The sequence below is a fragment of the Phasianus colchicus genome, chromosome 6, assembly GCF_987193195.1.
Source record: "Phasianus colchicus chromosome 6, bPhaCol1.hap1.1, whole genome shotgun sequence".
Lineage (NCBI taxonomy): Eukaryota > Metazoa > Chordata > Aves > Galliformes > Phasianidae > Phasianus > Phasianus colchicus.
In genome coordinates this window covers 39,628,088-39,649,606 of record NC_143441.1, presented here as the reverse complement: position 1 = coordinate 39,649,606, position 21,519 = coordinate 39,628,088, and the positions used below count along the sequence as shown (strand labels likewise).

General features: G+C 39.9%; 1 protein-coding gene across 4 annotated transcripts in view; it reads left to right on the top strand.

Annotated features, from left to right (window-relative positions):
- NRP1 (neuropilin 1) overlaps positions 1 to 21,519 on the top strand; it is a 109,315-nt gene that overhangs the window by 68,022 nt on the left and 19,774 nt on the right. For 2 of the 4 annotated variants that reach the window (XM_031616034.2, XM_031616035.2), the window contains exons 8-12: positions 8,345 to 8,500; positions 11,993 to 12,137; positions 13,035 to 13,366; positions 17,863 to 18,007; positions 20,874 to 20,957. In XM_031616034.2, coding sequence (XP_031471894.1) covers positions 8,345 to 8,500; positions 11,993 to 12,137; positions 13,035 to 13,366; positions 17,863 to 18,007; positions 20,874 to 20,957 — 862 coding nt within the window. Of the gene's footprint in view, positions 1 to 8,344; positions 8,501 to 11,992; positions 12,138 to 13,034; positions 13,367 to 17,862; positions 18,008 to 20,873; positions 20,979 to 21,519 lie in introns of all 4 variants that reach the window. The other 2 variants (XM_031616032.2, XM_031616033.2) reach the window with 1 other exon arrangement.

The window sequence follows — 21,519 nt, the reverse complement described above, 5'->3', positions numbered from 1 at the left end:
TTTTACAAAGTCACAGCACTTAAAAATCAATGGCTTTGCCCTTTGCATGGCTAAAGATAGAGCAACTTTTAGAGAGACGGGGTGGGAGTACACAAACCAGGCACATTCCTTGGCCCGAGAAACCCTGGAAATGAGATCCCAGAAATCTGAGCAGGCTTTGCTGAGAAAAGGGCAGAAATGGAAAGGAAGCAATCTTCTGATGCTTTGCTTTAGCACCAGAGGGGAAGCACTAGTGGGAATCTGTAAGAAAGAAGGGGAGACACTCTTTAGCAACATCTGTTATGACAGAACAAGAGGAAATGGTTTCAAACGAAAAGAGGGAGATTTAGATTGGACAAAAGGAAGAATTTTTTTAAACTAAGGGTTGTGAGGCACTGGCACAGGGTGCCCAGAGAGGTGGTGGATGCCCCAGCCCTGGGGACACTCAGGGTCAGGCTGACAGGGCTCTGAGCACCTGATCTAGTGTAGGTGCTCCTGTCCATTGTGGGAGGGTTCCTTCCAACTCAGATGATTATGTGATTTTGTCTGAGTGGTCACCAACCTCTGCATCCCTTCCCCAAAGGCACTCACCAACAGGTCTTCCAGATCCCCGCCTCAGAAGGACTTCATCAACAGCTAAAGCTATGAGAAATGTACCAAACAAGATGATCTTGGCACGTCACTCCCTTTTCTCGGAGCATTTACAGTCCCTTCAGCACATCATCTGACTGCAGTTACCTGACATTTTCTCTAGAAAGTAGCAGAAACTCATTTCAAAAAAAGCAGTGACTTGTTTGGTGACCCAGTAGTAAATTAAAATCATCATACACAATGTGTATGAAATAGAAAATCGAATTTTGGTGCAACAAAACTGACAGTTCCATTTAACAGAGAATAAATGAATGCAGACTCCCGTGGATGACTGACTGATTTAAGGAGACTGTGCCGATTTTCCCAGATGAGAAAGCTGATCACAAGAAAATACATATATTTCTGTGTGACACAGGTTATACACCTTTTCCAATTCCCAGTGAAATTAAGCTTAAAAAATATTGAATTGTAGACACTGGCATTTTTTCCACATTTTGTTGCTTTATATATAGAAACCTCAAAGCTTGAACTTTGTAGCAGATTCCAGTGATTTCAGAGGCACTTCCTCTGCACAGTCAGATCTTTCTGGTCTGAGACAGCAGAGGTTTAATTCTGTATGGCACATCACACCCTCACTTATGAGCTTCCTACACAATTAGCATAGGTATGCTGTGAAACAGGAAGAAGCAGAGGCAGTTCCTATGTGTTTATGCGTGTATAATACTGTACTTATATTCAGAGTGCCAAAATACATTTCAGATCAAGCCTTGCTGCCTCTGCCTCTGATTTCAACAGGATAGTAGCTGGCAAACAAATGCTAGAAGAAAACGTTGTAGATAAAATACAGTTTTTTCCACCCAGAGTGTGGTTATTCACATGTGAGGCAGTCTGATAGAAAAGCTTTGCATTACTCGTTTCCCATTTTGCATTAGTTGCTTGGTACAGTTGGGAGAAAAAGAAGTCCTACAATTATGTCCCTCTCTCAGAAAAGAGCGGTTCTGCAAGTATTGCTATAGAGTTTCCCTTTTCTATAGTTTCTAACACAAACTGGGGAAGGTTACATTCAGACTGCACTAAATAGTTGTCTTCATTCCAGATTAGAGGATTAAACTCAGGTTTAAAATTAAATGTAAATTACAAATAAGTATTCAGAAAACGTTAATTAAAAGTATTACGTTCCTGACTCATTTATGGCTCAGCAAGGGTTCCTAAGTATCTTAGCTGGAGAAAGGGGCCATTCACATTCCTCTTTTTTTGACCAAGTCATTGTACATGTCTTAGGTTATCCATTTGCAAGTTAATGTAGTGCTGAAGCAAAGGTTTTCATTTTAAAGAAGTAATATTTCACAGCAAGATATGCTCCTGCAAGACGTAAAACAATCTTTTTCTAAAGGACTGGGAGTTAATCAGCCTTTCTCTGCATTGCTACAGAGAGGTTTTGAATGGCACAAGATACCGATTACTTGTATCCCAGAGTCTATAGAAATCCCAATACTATTACATTCTCCTCTCTTTGTTATCGTATCTTGGTGTTCAGGTTTTAAGTAGTTTTGAAGTAGGAAATAAATTAAAAAGAAGGTATTTTCTGAGTCTTCTGAATAGTGATCGTGTTACATCAGAGCCCTACAAAACCACGTCAGGTGCAGCTTGGAATCAATGAAGAGTGGCAGCAGCACTCTCCGTCACCACACACCAACACAGTCAGCCCCTTCCAGGGGACCAGCACACTGCCCCTGCTCTTAAACCGACCCCTTCCAAGCCCCACACTGAAAATATCACACCGAGCTAATGTGTACCAGTGGCAGCACTTCTCCCAGCCTACTCACAGTATTTCTCTTTCGCATTTGATCTTTATAGCTTCCATACTGGAGCGATTTGGTTTGCTGAATTCTGGAAATGTCTCAAGTTGAAATGCTAGTGTATTAACCTGCTGTACTGAGTCTCTTTTGTTTCTCTTTACCAGAGTGCTGCTTGCCAATTTTTACAACTACAGCAGATTTTACTATTCAAACAGAACCAGATGGAACACCAGTTCAAAGAACATGTCAGAATTAAATATTTCTTTTTTAATTAGTTGCTTCTGATTTATGCAAAAAAAAATTAACATAAGAGTGGGAGAATGTGCCATGAATCCAGATGCAACACAGCCCACACAAGCATTATCTTTTCTCTGTCAGAGACACAGAGGCCTTTTCTTTCATTTTTTTCTAGTCTTTTTTTTCCCTTTCTTTCTGGATTTCATTTTTCTTATAGTTTCTGCATCTTTTCTTTCTCCAGGAAGCCCCATAGTGACTACTGAGGTTCTTTTATGTCTCTTAGTCATACTTTTTCAGGACCATTTTGACTTTTCTCTTGTAGAAACTAGCTGATCTAGCTCTGAAAAAAAAAAAGTGTACTCAGTACTGCAGTCCCAGCATCAGTATCTCATTGTGATAGGCTCCTCTGAATCAATTCTTTGTCTTCAGGCACACAGTCTTTATACTCACGTTTTTTCTGCTCAGAAAAGCATTTGGGCAGAGGGCAAAGATTGCAAGGAATATTTCAACTGCTAAAGAAAGTTCATTTGCTTGTTGCTGCCAAGCATTCTTACTTCTTTGGCATGAATATTTGCTCATCTTCTTGTTCCTACCTTCCCACTTTTGCCAAGTCACATAGGCATCAGTTCAGTAAAGCATGCTGACTGAGGGCAGTTGTTCAGCACAGGCTAGAAGTTGAGCACATGGTTAGCTGCTTTCTCTTGTCATGCTTTCAGGATGTTGCTGTCAAAGTCAATGAGAAAAACTACAGTGACTCAGGAGAGATCCTACCAACTGCAATATTTTTATCTTGCTTTGTTTGTGGAGATGACATAAGTATTGCTGAGAATTCTGCACAAAAGCCTGAGGTGCTTTACAGCCTTCACTACTTTCACTGAAACCTGGGATGAATATTTACACCCTGTCATTAATCAAGGGGTTGTGCTCTTTTAATGACAATTCAATTCAGGGATGAAGGCTTTTGGAAGTAACATTCAAACCAAATTAGTGAAACTCCTTTCAGAATTTCTACTAGAGCTTGTGCCATTTTTACTTAGCATTGTAATCTTTTTTACTTAAAGCTCAATAAATAAAGCAACTAATTGATAGCTGTATGTATGTCATGGGAGTGTGTGATTGGTCAAAACAACAGCAACATCTAATAAAAAATATGGGCTTAACAAATGAAAAAGATTAGCTCTTGATTAATTAAAATATTTGACAGAACAGTGAAGCATCACAACAGTTGATGCAAATCAGAGCACTGTATGCTATCTAGGGAAATGACACAGTTCTCTAAAAATATTTACTTTGGTGTGTTGTGTCAAGTGATGGATTATACAGCTTTTCAAGCCACAAGAGATGCCCACAACAAAAAGCTTCCTGTTGTTAATCAAACTCCAGCGCTTTGTCCTTTATTTTCTCAGGCTGTTGAACAGACCTACAGTAGGAGTGTTAAAAGCTCATGAAACTGCTCCCTTGCTACAGCACACTCAGCGACTGTATTTTATTTAGGGAGGCAGATTTTCATTCTGAAAATAAAGTCTTCCATACAGTGACATGGTTATGTATGACGACAGGAAGAAGCAATATTCATTTCGTGCCTTGCGTGTTGTGTGTTGTTCATTAACCAGCAGTTTTGCTAAGATTTGCTGTGTGATATATTGTGCAGAGCTAAATGTTATTCTTTTTCTCTCTCCTTAAATGGTCTCAAATCAAATGTGCATGCCACCCATTGCATATCTGTGTCTTACAAGTGTGTCACCCACCCACATATTTTGAAGACAGTAAGACAGCAGTAAAAATATTTTTCCTGGAAGCTAAAAGATATTGCAGTATAAATAGTGAGGAAGTAATTCATATGCAGAAATAGCATCTTGCAATATGATTTCACAGGAAATAAATTGGTTTTAGAAATAGGAAAAACTGGGACTTTTCTACATGAAAATTTTTCTTCTGGAGAAGAAACACACACTTGAGATATTCCTCATTTCTTGGGGCCCATTCCTGTAGGTAGGTCTGCTCCCAGACTTGTACTTACCAGTAGAGGTGATCACATTGCAACACAGGCAATTACCAAAGCAGTCTGTTGGATAGGGCCCTAAGGCACCATTTTCCAAAAGTGAGAAGCTTTTTAATCTGAATGAAGGAGAGCAAGATTTTGAAAACGGACTGCAGTATACTGCAGTTAGTTAAAGCAAAAATACTGTTCGTGGAAATGAAATGTCATGATTTCAGGCTTGGAGACAACTGTCTATCTATGACCGTGACCGTACAGTATGCAATAACTTAGAAAATTGTTTGCATCCTGTAAAATAAATTCCAGATGTTTGTTTATCATATGTGCAGAAAGCTAAATGTCAAATAATTGCAGAGAAATTCATTTGATGTTCATCTTCAAAAGTACTGTGATTCATCACCATCTCTCTCTGCAGTTCATTTTAACGTGAAACACAAGTTCTAAACACACACACAAAAAAGGACAAGAAGTCCAAAACAAAAAGCTAGCTGTTAAAGATTCATATTAACATCTTGACTAGAGAAGAATGGAAATGAGAAAAATGGGTTACCTCTGATCATGTTAACACTCGGAGACCTCTGTTGAGAAGGCACACTGAGCTGATTGGAAATTTAATTACTTGAAAAGCAAACACCTCCAAATAGCATGGGAACTCCTACCTATTTGGTGACACGTCTGTACTAGAGCTGCTGCAGTGGTTCTTCTGGGTAACATAGCACAAAAAGAGCTCTGTTTTACAACCTCTACATTCTGGTACCTTCAGGTTCCAGTTGTTAATAGCAGTTAAAATGGTTGAGCTTCAACCCTGAAAAAATAGAAAGAGAACAAAATACATCAAAAAATGACTAGTGAAGATTAATTTAACAACTCTTTTAAGATGTTTCATGCAATTCCCAGGGTTGCCTTCTACATAATTTATTTCAATCACCTTACTTAGAGAAGATTGGTAAAGGTAGAGTTTGATTTACAAACACAGAGGTACCACAGAGAGGTCCTCAGCATTACAATTCTATTTTCAGGCACCTGGAGAGAAGCAATTCCTCTGTAGAACTGTACTCCATGTCACAGTTACTGGCGCAAGGAGCACAATGAGGTTGCCTCTTCCATACCTGTAGGCAGTGAACTGGAGGCCTGCTCACAGTCTCCCTCTCTCAGTCCTCTGTTAACTTTTGGCAGGATAATTTCTACCTACCTATAGAGTTCTGTCAGGTTTTAGGTCTGACAGTAGATTCAGAACTTCAGGATTTTGCTCCAGGCAGTGGGATGGATGGGTTTCAGAGTTTTCAATGCCTAAGAAGTTAAAGGAGTGTTTTGAAAATCAGCATTTGGGCATTAGCAAAATGTGGGCAACTGAAGTTCTGTGATGGGACAAGCCTGAGGTGCCCAAGTGATCACAGAGCACTAGCTGTAATTGTTCGCTCAGACATCAACTAATCAAATCTTCCCCTCTATCCACAGTGTTAAATTTTAACTTAGCTTCAAATATCTAGAATTCTTGTAATAGGCCATTGCTTGACTTTATTCACAATGAAGTACTTACTGTATATTAAAAAGCCCCTACTAGAATCATTTCAAATCAGTTGGAACGGTACAGGCTTGGGACCCTAATCATTTCAAAACTGAAGAGCTGTTTCAAATTGTAAGAGAAGCAGATCATTTAAATAACTTAGCTCTGCACTCCCTCAGACTTCCAGATTTTCAAGTGCACTTCAGTCTGGAAGTGAATGTGGTATTGGACATAACTCAGCGCAGCACACTTTACAATCAGCAGAGTACAGTTTGGAGAGCATTTGAAGTTAAGCTGAGATTGCTCAGTGCAATGATGCCCAGATTCCCCCATTAACTTTCAGATTGCAACAATCTAACATCTGAGACTCTCCAGTTACTTTAAATCACTTGATTGTTTTTGCAAGGCGGTGCTCTGATTTTTTTTTTTTTTTTTTAAGATTGATTATTTTTTTTTTAATCACGAGAGAACAAAATGTTGCACTATTTCACCTCTACAGACCAACGCTAAAATGTTACATATAGGCTTCAACAGCCTTAAAAACCATGGCAGGGGCAGCAGCTTTGTGCTGAAAGCTGGTTCTATCTGTCACACACAAGGCTTCTATTCTTGTGTTGGAAGACTTCAGAATGACTTGCATATGACATGGGCATTGAGAGAGCAGCCAGTCTGTCCTCAATAGCACTTCCTTCAGCCTTTTGAGAGAGAATGCAGAGCATGTTGATTTAACTGCTCCAACGCCTTTGGATATATGACATACATCCAGGAAAAAGGATGCCTGTGGGACACAGGGGACATATGTGCCCCATCCTGCATACTTTGGAAATAATGAGAAGGCCTGAGACATTCTTTGGAAATTCACGTGAGAAGGATTAATCAACGTGTTACTATGCTCCTAAAGCCTGGTCAACAAGTTTAAGTGAATGAATTGCTCTGATTAATATTTTGTGAACAGTGTAATTTGTATTGAACTTAAATAGTTTGCTTTAGGAAACAAAGAGAAGGTTCTAGCTGTGGAGAAAGCAGAGTGATAAATTTGATTTTTATCAATTTCTATGGCTAAAGAAAGGCAGTAAGGAAATGGAGTGTTTCAAAGCTGTGGTCATCAGCCAGACAGTGTGAAAGTTTCATGCCTAGTTTCAGCTATTTGGCATCTGGACTTGTGCTCTGTGACAAAGATTTCTCTTGCCAGCAGAGCTGACTTGAGTAGTCTTGTTCCTGCACCCCACATCATCCTCCCAGCTACACTCATACAGCTTCAGTGACTACATATGATGAATTAGATCTGGATTAGAAATAGTTTTTTGAGTGGGGATTTAGTCTAAATCACTTCTCCATTTGGTTGCAGTGTAATATCGTGACGGAAAGACAGAGAATGGTTGAGGAAGAGAGACAGCCTCTAGCAAGCATTTGTGTGCACACAGTAGCATTCATTTCTATAGCAAGTTCAAATTGCCATTATTTTCTAAAGCTTGAAGTTCATTACATTTGTCAGTTGGAGCAGAATTACTGAACTTGTGTTAATGCCTCCTTCTTTTTTCTTCTTTTTTTCTGCAAGTGCCTCATAGCATACAAGCTAGCAACTCGTTTGCCTTTTTCCCAACAAAATTGCACAGTGATTCATAATTATCATGTGACTAAATAATATACCATGGGATTCTTTTCTCCTCATCTGTGTGCAAGTGATGAGCTTGTAGGCTTCAGCAGAATTCTTTTTATCATTCCCTAAGTGCATAACTTCGATATTGTACTATTAAATTTTATCCCATTTCTAATACTCCAGTCCTCAGGGTCATTCAGCTTTCACTGCATGGCTCTCCTCTGTATTGACAATGCCTGGTAGCTTTGTGTCCTCAGCAAATTTCATTTGCATCTATGCAAAACAGTTAATGAAAGTATTAAGTAAGATTGTTCACCAGACTGGTCCTTGAGGAGCTTTGCAAATAACTTATCTACGGTCTGGTGCCTGGTTGCAGTGATGGAGTTTCTGGTTCCTCCTCCATAGAGGAAAGATAATCCTCTGCCATGTGTGTAGCCCTCTTAACTGATGGAGCAAATGTTTCTTTCTCCTTTGATGGCCCTGTTAGCAATAAAAAAGACTAGTATTATCATTGGAAACAATGTTCCGCAGTTTCCTTCATATAAACCCTTATTACCTCTGTGAAACATAGGGATGGGGAGGGTCACTTATGCATTGATTGTCCTCTCATCCCCATTTGTTCACTACCACAGGTAGATCTGGGCCTTCTACGCTTCGTTTCTGGAATTGGGACCCAAGGAGCCATCTCAAAAGAGACAAAGAAAGAATATTACCTGAAAACATACCGTGTAGATGTCAGCTCCAATGGAGAGGATTGGATTACACTGAAGGAAGGAAACAAGCCTGTTGTAAGTTCTTTCTCTTTTACCTTTTTTTTTTTTTTTGCCAAAAAAAATAGGCTGTTGAATTCCTTAGTTACTTTTAGTTGTTAAATAAGAGGGAAAAAAAGAAGAATATAAAAGAGGAATAAGATATCACAGGTTTAATCAGCAAGATCAGTGTTAGCAGTATCCCAAATCCAAAAGGCAGCAATTTTCTCAGTAGCAAATGGCCCCAGAAATCGTTTGTGTGCAGCAGCTGGAAAGGGTGTAAGGTTCTGCTTTGCTTATTGTAGCCACCAGAATTGGAATGGTTTGGATCTTTTCCCCAAAGTGTGCTGCTGTTTCCCTATTGACAGAAATTTCCTATGTGACCTTGAGAAAAACATTATGGAGAACCTTTTAGAAAATGTATCAGCCCTTTATATATGGTGAAGCTCTGGATATGCGCTGCTTTGGTGCCTCAGCATAGTCACAGAATCACAGAATGGCCAGGGTTGGATGGGACCTCAAGGATCATGAATCTCCAACCCCCCTGCCACACACAGGGCCACCAACCTCCACATTTAATGCTAGACCAGGCTGCCGAGGGCCCCATCCAATCTGGCCTTGAACACCTCTAGAGATGGAGCATCCACAACCTCTCTGGGCAGCCTGTTCCAGCACCACACCACTCTCTCTGTAAAGAATTTCCCCCTGACATCCAATCTAAATCTCCCCTCCCTCAACTTAAAACCATTTCCCCTTGTCCTGCGGTTATCAACCCTTTCAAAGAGTTGATTCCCCTCCTGTTTTTAGGCTCCCTTTAGGTACTGAAATGCTGCAATGAGGTCACCCCTCAGCCTTCTTTTCTCCAGGCTGAACAAGCCCAGCTCCCTCAGCCTGTCTTCACAGGGGAGGTGCTCCAGCCCCCTGATCATCTTCGTAGCCCTCCTCTGGACCCTCTCCAACAGCTCCCTGTCTTTTTTGTATGGGGGGCTCCAGACCTGGACACAGTACTCCAGATGGGGCCTCACAAGAGCAGAGTAGAGGGGAACAATCACCTCCCTGTCCCTGCTGGCCACCCCTCTTTTGATGGAGCCCAGGATATCGTTTGCTGTCTGAGCTGTCCTGCTGTCTTACAGGAGTGCCAGCAAGCCATTAGTAATTTGTTAGACTTTCAAGCATCTCAGTGATGGGGTCATGCAGGCAGATAATTAGGCTTATCTTTCCATCCTTATAGATTTTTATCACCTTTCCATTTTTCAGCAGATTTACTCCCTGTAACCTCCCAGTGAAACAGCTTCAGACAGTTGTAAGAAAAATCTTCATTATCCACTACCATGAAAATAAAGCTCATTACTGAGAAGTCAGTTCTGTCTCAGCTCCCAGTGAGGCTGTAACTTACACTCCACCTCACCTGGGACATGTCTGAGAGCAGCATCCCCAGCAGCTGCTGGGGGCTGATGCAACATAGAAGACTTTCTGCTGTCTCTCCTCAAAACAGCTTTTTTTGCGACCCTTCTGCAAGGACTCAGAATGGCTGTGTAATATTATGCTCTATCAGTGTAACCGTATCTAACTCTAAATATTTGGTTACTGGTTTGTCCCTTATTCATCTGTAAGTGTCATGCCAAGTCTGCTGCTTTCACCTAATCAAAATGGTAGTAGTGTTTAACACACTTATCTTTCTTCTTTGAAATACTTTGTAAAGAAACAAAGAACAAGAACCCCGAAAGCCTCCTGAACAGGTATTATCCTGGTTTTACAGATGAGAAGGAACTTTAGAAGGTCAAATGCCTCAATGCAGGCACTGTGTAATGATGTACAAAGGTACAATAACTGACTTGCCCAAAGTCACAGGAGGAGCCAACACTACAGTGGGTACAAGGCACAGGGTTTTCTGGCTCTGGTTCCAGTAACCTGAACAAATGCCTCTTTCAAAATCAGACCATGCCTGATTTTCATTACCAGCTTCTCTCTGTAAACTCTCCAAGAGTGTATTTTAAACAAGTTTCTGTTGTACGTGCTGTCCTTCATTCGTTCTTAAATCACTTATTTTTTCAAAGGGTTTATTAAAAAAAAAAAAAAACAGGTTTCTTGAAAGGTCATTCTAAAATGACCTTATTTTGCTGCTGATCAGGAGAGGAAAAAAAACAGTACATTGGTCTCCCTCTAAAAGCTTCATCCAAACCAATGAAGGAGACTCAGCTGCTAAAGGAATGACAAAAGCAGGCAGCCAGCAGCATTCTAAGGAGGCCTCATGGCAGCGTTGCACTGCACGCTCGGGAGTTGGATGCCTTGAGAGACCCATTTCTTTGATCAGATGAAAATCTTTTGAGAACTACAGTAGGTCCTCCCATAGAAAAAGAAAATAGTTGCTGAAAATAAATGTAGATCCATTTAAAGTCTCTTTCTGTGTATGAAACCCCTTTACTAAATTATTTAAGAAATAACTGAGCCTGGTGAACTGGCAGCTGTGTGCTGCTGGCCTCCGCTTCAAATTAGTGCAGTTACTGCAAGTAACAAACAGGAAAGTAGACACTGTATGTAAGAAATGGGAAAACCTCCTATAAAAAGAGAGGGGACTGTATCTATGGAAAATAACAGGAAGCTGGTCCTCTCTACGTGAAAAAGAGGCAGGAAACTGAATCACCTTCTTTGGACTGGAACATTGCAAGATCTCGGCTCTGCTAGGAAGGAGCATGTTTGCAGGATCCTCAACATGAAAGAACAGCACAATCCTCTCTCTTCTTGTGGAAGTCTTATTGTTCATCTGATTTGACTGTTAGCCTCAGGGGACACACAGAGGCTAAATCTTAGAACCCGCCATATAGACTTTAAATAGACTTCCATCTCAGAATGCAAGGAGAAAAAAAGACTGAGCATTTGTTAAAAAGGAATTAAGCCCAGAAGGTCATCAGAACAAGGCTTGCATGACACACACTGAAAAACTCTGAAACCCAGGGACAGCAAAACAAAGTGTTTTTAGCTTAATTCCATATAGGGATTTTTACATGGTCTAATTGAAATCCAAACCTTTAATTTGGGCATGAGGTTTTGTAGCTTTTGGCATCATTCTACAAACATTTGAGTAATCAAATTGCCTTAGTTGGGCAGCGAGGCGTTTGGCCAGGACATGGCAATCCTTGGGTGGCAAGGACCAGTGTATGCCAGTCCCACAGAGAGGCCTGGGCATTGGGAAGGTGTTAACATAGGCAGGGTGTGGGCACGGCCTTGCTGTGCTAAGGTGAGTTCTCCTGATGGCCTTGAGCTCTCCTGCTGTGTTCTGCAGCGTGCTATGGGACATGGCTGTTTTTTAGTATCACCAAACATCTTTTTCCTCCCAAAGGAAAGCTTAGCTGTCTGCAAAAATTATGCTAGGAGTTTAATGAAATACTTCCCCATGCAAGACTTTTGTCTCATCTCCCATAGAAATAACCCTGGCTAGATCTTATGTCTCTAGTATCTATGAAATACAGAAATCTAAACACCATTTAAAAGAAAACCTAACAAATATATACCTTTTCTTTCCACACAAAGGTGTTTCAAGGGAATAGCAACCCCACTGATGTTGTTTACAGACCTTTTGCCAAACCAGTTTTAACACGTTTTGTACGAATTAGACCTATGTCTTGGGAAAATGGAGTGTCGCTGAGATTTGAAGTGTATGGCTGCAAGATAACAGGTAAGTCTTGGGATGGATTTTAAAACCAAGGGAATTTCTTGTGCCTATGCTGTGCTGTTTATTTTTATTCGTGAAATACATCTTCACTATTTGTGCTGTGGTCTGACTGTAGAAATGTGAACAAAATGAGAAAGAAAATAAAACCCAACAACCCAAACATACAGTGTTATCAGAATATTGTTCCAGCATTCTCTTTCGAATGTTCTGCTTTAAGAAGTTAAATAAATAAAATGTAATTACTTTTCATGCAATTACTCTACAGCTTCATGCAAAATGCCTCAGATACACACCACTCTTTTTTTCCCTTTCTTACCCTTCAGTTTCTCTCTCTTGCCTACTGTTTGCAGTTTGTTCTCAGCAGGTTGCCCAAGGAACAGACATATATACCTACATTTAAAAACACTACAGGGTAAAAACCCCGAGATCTAAAGCCCGTTTCAGTATCTAGACATATAAACTCACGTTCCCAGTGATAATAAGTATTACTTTTTGGAATGTAACTCCTTTGTATCATACAGATACCTACCTACAGAACAACATTATAAATAATTTGCAACTGTTTTTTGGTTGATTTAAGAAACTTTCCCTAGGGAAAATTCAGGTTCAGATGTGACCCTGCACTCTTTGAGCAAAAAGAATAGAAAACAAGAATAGAATAGGATTTTCTGATTCTTTTGGTTCCCATAAGGACAGAAATACTTGTGGTATTTTGGTACTTCCATTTCCTGCCAAAACTAGGAAGTGCATGTTTGAACAAATGAAAATTATATACAAATCCAAAAAGATTATTTTGCATGTAAGAACGAAATAAATAGCTGATCAGAGTTGAAATGATCGATACGACCTGTTTCTGCTTTGGTGTTCAGATTAACAGTTCATTTGTTTTTTTCTCTGTAGATTATCCTTGCTCTGGGATGCTGGGCATGGTGTCTGGGCTCATACCTGACTCTCAGATTACTGCATCTACTCAAGTTGATAGAAACTGGATCCCAGAAAATGCTCGCCTTATAACAAGCCGCTCAGGCTGGGCACTGCCACCAACTACTCATCCATATACAAATGAATGGCTTCAAATAGACCTTGGTGAAGAAAAAAAAGTGAGAGGCATTATTGTCCAAGGAGGCAAGCACCGAGAAAACAAAGTGTTCATGAAAAAATTCAAAATTGGCTACAGCAACAATGGATCAGATTGGAAAATGATCATGGATTCCAGCAAGAAAAAGATAAAGGTAAGGAGGAATACTCTGTATAGGGAAGAGCTTGCATTAAATTTTTGTACATTCATTTCTGATCTGAGGAAAGGCACATGGTTGGGGTGAAGCTAAGGTAGGACTCCTAGGACAGAAACACCAAATTGGTTGCTGTGGAAATGGTAAAAAAACCCAGGGACAAGAGCTGATCCCATGACATCAAACACCACAGCAAAGGTTTTGTTTGTTCAGCATCTAGTTCAAAAGACTTCTGACAGGAGTAGTGTGCCTGTGTGGCTTCTAGGTTTCTCCAGAATCACATGTAATGGTAATATCCAGCACAGCCAAAAAAGTAGAGTTACCTCTGCAGTTTTTTCCGTTGACAGTGAGTGAGCTCATTTGAGATACAGAATTGCTTTTCCTCTGCTTCTTTTTTTTTTTTTTTTTTTCAGCTATAGAATGAGGATTTAACTCACTAGGATACCTGCTGAATTTCTGAGCTGCCTGTAGGCTGCTTTGTGAGCTACACAGGCTCTCCACGATGGTCTGATCAAAGCTGAACTGAAAGAAAGTGATGTGGTTTTTGACATTATCCCATCTTAGGTGGAATGTACCAGTGGAGATTACTGGTGAAGCACCTTGGTACATGCTTGGGAACAACAGGCAGCTGGTTCCTAATTTGAAGCAGAAACCACAAGATGATATTTCCAGGGATGGGTCATATGAATTTCTGGGTTAAATGCCAAGGAAAAGAAAATGTGTGTGTGCTCCATAAATGTTTCTGGGAATGTACTTGTCTTTTTTCTCTTTGTTTTTGAATGTACGCACTTCAGAACATCATATGCACTGTTTAACATGTTTGCCCAAAATCCCCTTTGTTGTTTTCCATCCAGATTTGCTATTGTTGCTCACAAAGTCCATTTTTTGCCATGAGAGGCGCAATTTTTTTCAGTCTTCCCTTCCTTTTCATTCAGGAAAGGAGCAGGCACCTTTACAGGAGCTGGTGCTACAGTATTGGAAAGATCAGGGAATCAGATAAACCAAAAACATTCCCTCAAAAGGCAAATCATTATGGTGCTTGGCAAACAGAAACCTTGAGAGTTGCTCCATATCTTAGCAGCGTTAGTCTGAAAATTAGATGTAAAAGCTGTTCTGCTACATAGACTCATCAGTCGGGCAAACCTGTGTTCCTTTAACGGAAGAGCTGAGTGTGCCCATGAATGTAGCTTTTCCAGGCACATTTGGTAAATATTGGACCTCCTTCTCTCCTGTTTTAATCTCACTGAATATCACTTTTCATCATTTGTTACAAGGATTAAAACTAAATGAATTCAGCCTTTGCAATCAGCTCCTTTCTCTTGTTACCATGAGTTTTGACTTCATCATAAAGTGTGAAGAGAGTGTAAATCAACAATGGGATCTAACCATTTTCTTTCTAAAATAGATGTTGTTTTGACATGTACTTCTACACTGGGGCTCAATGAGGGAAAAAATAATGCCATATGCTTTCAAAGCAGTGCGCCGTCTGCTGCATGGCTTTCTGTTTTCTAATACAAGCACTTGCCATCATTGTCAGAAGTTAGCAGTTTGACAAGAAAACTAGAGTGCTAACTAACACACTGAGCCCATCCTCAGCTTTCATCACTACCAGAAATTAACTTTCAAAGGTTAATGGAATGAGGAGGGCTGGAATTCAAATCTCTTGTGGCCTAATTATAATCCTTCCCAAAAATTCAAGACATTTAATAAACTTTCCTCCAAAGTACAAGTTTTCTTAAAAGAGAATTAAATAAATCCTATGATTTGGGAGACTGAAAGATTTAAAATGTTAATACTGGAATGTAGCATTTTTAAATGTAAGTAGAGCTGGATAGGACAGAATGCTATAATGAGTCACAGCAGGAACGTGGATTAGAAACAGCCCCATTTTATGAAATGAAACACATCATTTCACTTGGTTAAAGTCTTGACTTTCAATAAACAAACAACTGCACGCAAGGAAAGGGAAGAGAAACGAAAAGCTAAATGTAAAAACAGAATATGTCCAAAGGATGAAACATCACCTCAATATGATCTTGTCATCCATGCCTGCAGCTCCTTCCCTAGGACTATCTTAACTCTTTCTTCTTTGGCTGACCCAATTTCTGCTATTTTTGACTGTGCAGAATGTTTCCCCCTTCAGCCTATCTCAAGCACTTAAAGAAGTGAATATCACTCAAATCCTCAAACAACCACGCAGAATCCCACATTCATTTCAAAATCCAACTTGTGTTTATACTCCACAGGCTTGCTCTAATTTACTCCATAAATTCATCTTTGTGTTCCATTCTTCTTTCCTCCTTCCTCTTGCCAACTGATGACCTTTTTTGGTTTTCACACCACTTCTGGTCATTTACTGCACAAGAAAATTCTAAATGTCCTGCCAACTGGAACAACCTTTTTAAAATTTCTCTGCCATACTTGTTTTGATTTACAAATCTATTAGGAAAATCTTTTTCTTTTCCCCTCTTGCTAGTTTATATTCCCTTTTGTTTTGTGATCATTTATTCAACTTATCTTTGTAACGAAGTAAATCGATTTGTGACATAGCATATATAAAAGATGCTCACAAAGTGAAGTTTTACGGTGTACTCCTCTCTCCTCCCCCACAAAGAGTATCAGTATGTATTTTAAATGAACAGTCAAAATTGAATCACAGGCAGCTCTTCACTACAAAGGACAATGATTCAATATAATTATGATTCAGTATAATTCTAGATGCCTATTGAATTCTAATGTCTATGTGTCAGTACTTCAGTATTGATGTCTTTTATAAAACAGTTGTCGTTATTACATGTTGCTATTAAGACTACTATTAAAAAGGAAGCAAGGATTCCTCAGATACATCTGTCTATTTTCTGCACATAAAATGGCATTCATTCTTTCACATGCAGTAGGTAGCTTTTTTGATCATTTGCCCTGTATTGGAATTCAAATCTAATAATATGTAATTGCAAGTTAATTAGTTCTTGACAGGCCATCTACATGTGAATTCTTGACAACTTTCTTCCAGGCACTGTCTGAACACGAGGTCAGACTGTGCCTCCTGAACCACTCAGAGTTACAGTCTTCACTAAGAAATAGTAGCAAAAGCATTTATGTAGAAATCACTTCACCCATCAACACTGGCTTATGTGACTGCAACATTGTCTTATGTGACTGGCACTCTAACCAGTGGCCAGAAGGGATTCTGGACCGTTTGGTAGAAACAAGTGTAAAGCAAACACAAGGCTTTTAGGACTGCACAAGAAGCACAAGCAGCTGTCAGTTTTAGCTGTGCTCTTGGGCAATACAGCCAGTTTTTCCTGTGGCTTCAGTTTTCTCTGTCCCAGGTCAATAGGAGGGCCAGGTTTTGTTGTCATCCAAAATGAAGGAAAATGACTTCTTCCTGAAGAAGGCTTTAGACCTCACAGCTATGACTTGGAAGTAGCAGCACTTCTGGTTAACCTGTTCAAAGATTATTTTTACTGATTTGCAATTTAACTATTAACAGAAAGAAAAGCTGAAATCATTTTACTTTTACTTCTTTTATATACATTTAATATTTTGTTATTTATTCTTTACAGGGCCTTCTGAAGTTAAAAAGTAGGCCAAAAATAACTCTATTTAACCATCTAGGCTTGTAAACACATCATGCAAAAGACTATTTCTTTGTACAGTCAGTTCATTCTAAGGACTTATTATCTCCATGGATATAATATGAAGGTGTTGGTTTAAGTACGAATTATAACTTGTCCCATATTCAAAATGTAAAATGTCAATGAGAGGAGACACTGAAGGTATCAGACAGATGCCACTGAGAGCTATATTATGGCTAAAGAACCCAGAGTACAACTCAGACAAGAGATTTTTGTTTGAAAGGTACCTTCACTGACCTGCCTTACCTGTTAAATTATTATATTATATTGCAGTTTTGTCAGGAAGCAGCTTTCTTCTTTCTTTCATTCTTTCTTTTTTTCTTTTTTTCTTTCTTTCTTTCTATTCTTATTCAATAGCAGTCTCCCTGGAAGAACTCTTGCAGCTACTGTTACTGGAGTTTAATTTATGCCTTTTGAAATAACTACAACTTGTGAAACTCTGTCACTGGGGGAAATCAGATTGAAATTTTCTCTTGAATAGTTGGATTATTATTGCAACCACTTAAAAGGTGACAGGATCTTCACCTCAGTCATTTTTTTTCCCTAAGAAGTGTTGAAAATGTCACCCAGTTAAACCCCAGATCAGAGCGTCATTTAAAAACATGTCTCATTAAACACTCAGCTCTTGTTATGACCCTGATGGATTGGTAGCTACTGAGTTTATGAAAAATGAAATGCATTACTTTTCCAAGAAGCTTTAACTGTGTATTTTCCATTCTCATTTAGGATGGGGAAGTCTGAGACTTATTAAATGGTTAGAATCTGGCCTACTTCTCACCTAATTCAAAGACTAGAGAGTGAAGGAAACGTTGAAATATCTTTTCTTTTTTAACAAGCAGCATCTGTCATGCTTTGCAGACTTTTGAAGGCAACACCAACTACGATACACCTGAACTGCGGACTTTTGAACCCGTATCGACGAGATTCATCCGCGTCTACCCTGAGAGAGCCACACACGCAGGACTGGGACTTCGAATGGAGCTGCTGGGATGTGAACTTGAAGGTAATTGCTCTGCTAGAGATGAATGCACTTTATTATTTTCAGACATACATTCTGTACTTGGACTACTGCTGAACACTGCTATTCTTGTACAGGCAGCACATCATACTCTTGCTTCCGTGACTGCCATTAGTGCTGTTTCTTGGACTAATCAGTTCCTTCTGGGCAGACGTTCGAATATGCTGAAGGCACAAATGTTATTCTCTCTCCCATCCTTTGTTGAATCACAGTGATACTCTCCACTTGGTTTCTGTTCCCTCAAGCAAACTTATGATTATGCTTTCGAGAAGCATAGAGCTATTCAGAGAAAATAAAGACAGAAACTTATATTTTCTGTCACCATGATAAAACCCAGGGAGAGACATTTTCTGAGAATGCAGAGGGGGAAATTTTACCTTTTGCTCCTTCAAAGGATGTGAAAGTCACACCAGACAACGTGGTAGGCAGTGATTACTTGTCTGGACAGGGTCTGTGTTCTTCCTTTTTAAGGATGAGGAAGATCCTTTTTGTTCCCCACCATGCTTTAACTTTGCAACAGTATGTAAAGAGATGAAAGACCAGGAAAAGGAAAGTTTAGACATTTATCCTTGGACTATGACCTGAAGTATTATTATGCTTTGATTTTTGTTATATAAACAAGAATTATTTAGCATCATAGATAACTACAGATAGCACTACATGAATTTCACAGTGTTATCTGGTGGATGAAGGTTCAGTGGCTTGGCTTATAAATCACAGAGCTTACCAATAAGCAGCTAATAACAAACCATATTATCAGGGGTTTCATATGATACCTCAGAAAGAAGTCACTGAACAGGCTCCCAAGATGAATGACTGCTCCACCTCCATTTTTTTCTCACTGCCTCATTCCCACAGTGGAGGAGTGGGAAGCATTACTGTGAGAACTGCTGAGCTCTCTGTTGTTTTTTAGTGAAGGCCAAATTGAATAAGTGTGCTTTTTACTTGGCCCAGAAAGTTGGGAGTTTGGAAATTCTTCTTAGTTCCTGCAGGAAGTCCTCATTTCCTGTGAGAATTCTTGGTTCCTGCAGACTATTGTACTATTTGCTCAGAAAAGAGAAAAGAAAACTCAGCACCTGCCCTATGTAAACTTACAACCTGTGGGTAATGTTCTCCTGCTATGGGGGTTCTGTAGCCACCTACACATCAAGAAGTGATCTTATGGATGACCTTACAAGAACATGTGGCTCAGTGAGGTGGAGGAGCCAGAGAAGACTAAATAGGCAAACTGCAGCAGCAAGTATTTTGCTTCCCTGGGACACATCTACTTGCATTCATCTTCCCACTCTAGAGCTCTTCTGAAAGTTGCTCACCTGCAGGTCATCCATGGACAGGCAGGGTCAATTTCCATTCACCCACAGGAGAAACATAATAAGAAAAATTTGTTGTATAACTGTATCTTAAGGAGGGAGTTGAATGAAGAGAAGTCACTTGAGATTTACTGAGGAGGATAGGTGTTGAGATGAGAAAAGAAAAATGGAGATAGGCACAGACAGGAGTAAAAATCAGCTCTTCAGCAATAATGAGCAAGGGGAAGCTTTGTGTCTTCAAAGCATCCCAGGGGGCTTATGTGAATTGATGGCAGAGACATACGCAAGCTTGAGGCTATACAGGGGCATGAAGATCAAGATAAGAAACTTAACTTGATGTAGAAAGCTAGAGGGAGCTCCCAGAGGGGTTTTCAAGGAGATATGGGGAATAGATGCTCTGAATAATTTATAACAGGTACAGAAATGTTTCTTTAGTGCTAGATTATACCTGTAAAGCAGAGGTCAAGGTCCAAAAAAGCCTCGTTTCATCCCAGAATAGAGCTTCCACAGAAACTACCATCCCTACTGACATTTTCAGGCCATGAATTCAGTGCATAGGATCTTATGTGGCCAGTGGGCTCTGGAGGCAGTAGAAGGGCAAAGAAGAATCCAAGGAAGTGAAGCACTATTATAGAGCTATAATCACAGTAAAATATTGTTAATGAAAATAGCAGTAGTTGAAAACAGGCAAAAACCTGGACCACATTCCCAGACTGGTTATCTTAAGAAAAGGAAATATACTTCCAGCATAAAACATAACCTGTATCCTGATTTTCCAGATGTTATATGTTTTGCAGACACTGGGATTTAGATATGTTTTCTGGTACCCTGCACAAATCTCAAGGTCTTAATTGCAATAACAAAGGTCAGACTTTTACTGGTTGTGCAGCAGCTACCGGAAAGTCATCACCAGTGAGAAGCAAGCAGGTGGCCAGGAGGGATGACTGACATCATTGATGTCTTACTTATTTATAACTAAAACAAGAACAAAAGAAACTCCTTCCAGACCTTCTCAGTGAGCACAAAGTGATTCCACATCACACTGCCTTCCTGCCACTGTTACTGTCTGCTCAGACATTTCCTCCCTTACACGTGCTATGCGGAGATTTCTTTGGCAGTGTGGTAGGTGCTGGAGAACTACCATCCTGACCACACACCCCTCCTGCTGCTCTGTACAGGCCTACTCATGAGCACTTTGGCCACACGATAAGATTATGGGGTTTCTACCCAACCTTGAGACTTCCATCCCTTCACTCCTGGTTTGTAGAAACAGTAAGGTGTCATCAGTCAATGAACAGATAGTCCAGGACTTTACTGCCCACCTCCATCCAGCCCTTGAGCTCAAACACAGCAGAGCGCCTCAGTGCAAGAGGAAGAACAAGTATTTCCCATTGCAAAGAAATATTAACTAACCTGCTGAGTTGCTCCTTCTCTCAAAAACAGCGCAAGAAAACACTGTATAGTGTTCATCAAGATATTACTGCCAATTGAATGCTGATTCTCCAGCACACCTTTTAACTAACAACTGGATTTTCTTTCAGCTCCAACGGCCATCCCTACTGTTTCTGAAGGCAAGCCCGTAGATGAGTGTGATGATGACCAGGCGAACTGTCACAGTGGCACAGGTGATGACTACCAACTGACAGGTGCAGAAACCATCCTCATTTCATTGCAGCTTCATTGTAGCTCATATTCATCACCAGTAACCAGCCAAACATTTGTACTGATTTAATCACTCAGCATAAACGGACATTGGTATGCAGTTCATATTGTCGGTGCTGTCAAAACAGAGGCATCTGCCTTTTACATGTGACAATACTTTTGATTGTTTTCTCAGCTATGTAATTTTGGAAGCAAATAATAGTGACTAGCTGGAGCAGAGGGCTTTTATTTTTTTTTAATCAGGAATTAATCATAATGTCATAATTAAACTTTCTCTTACTAAGAACAAAGCTGGATAAACCTTTTGAGGTTTATTGTCTGAGGTTGAAGAACTCAAAATGAAATATTGTTTAGGCTCTTCCATGTTGTTATACTCTTCCATGCATAAAATTTAGCACAGGACTCAAATCTCAGCCCTAAACCTTACTCAGACAGAAACAAAGCAGATTTGCTTCATCAAAGTATACTCACATGTATACCACCAAAAAGATTTTCGTGAGCTTCCCCATCAGCACTGCATTACAG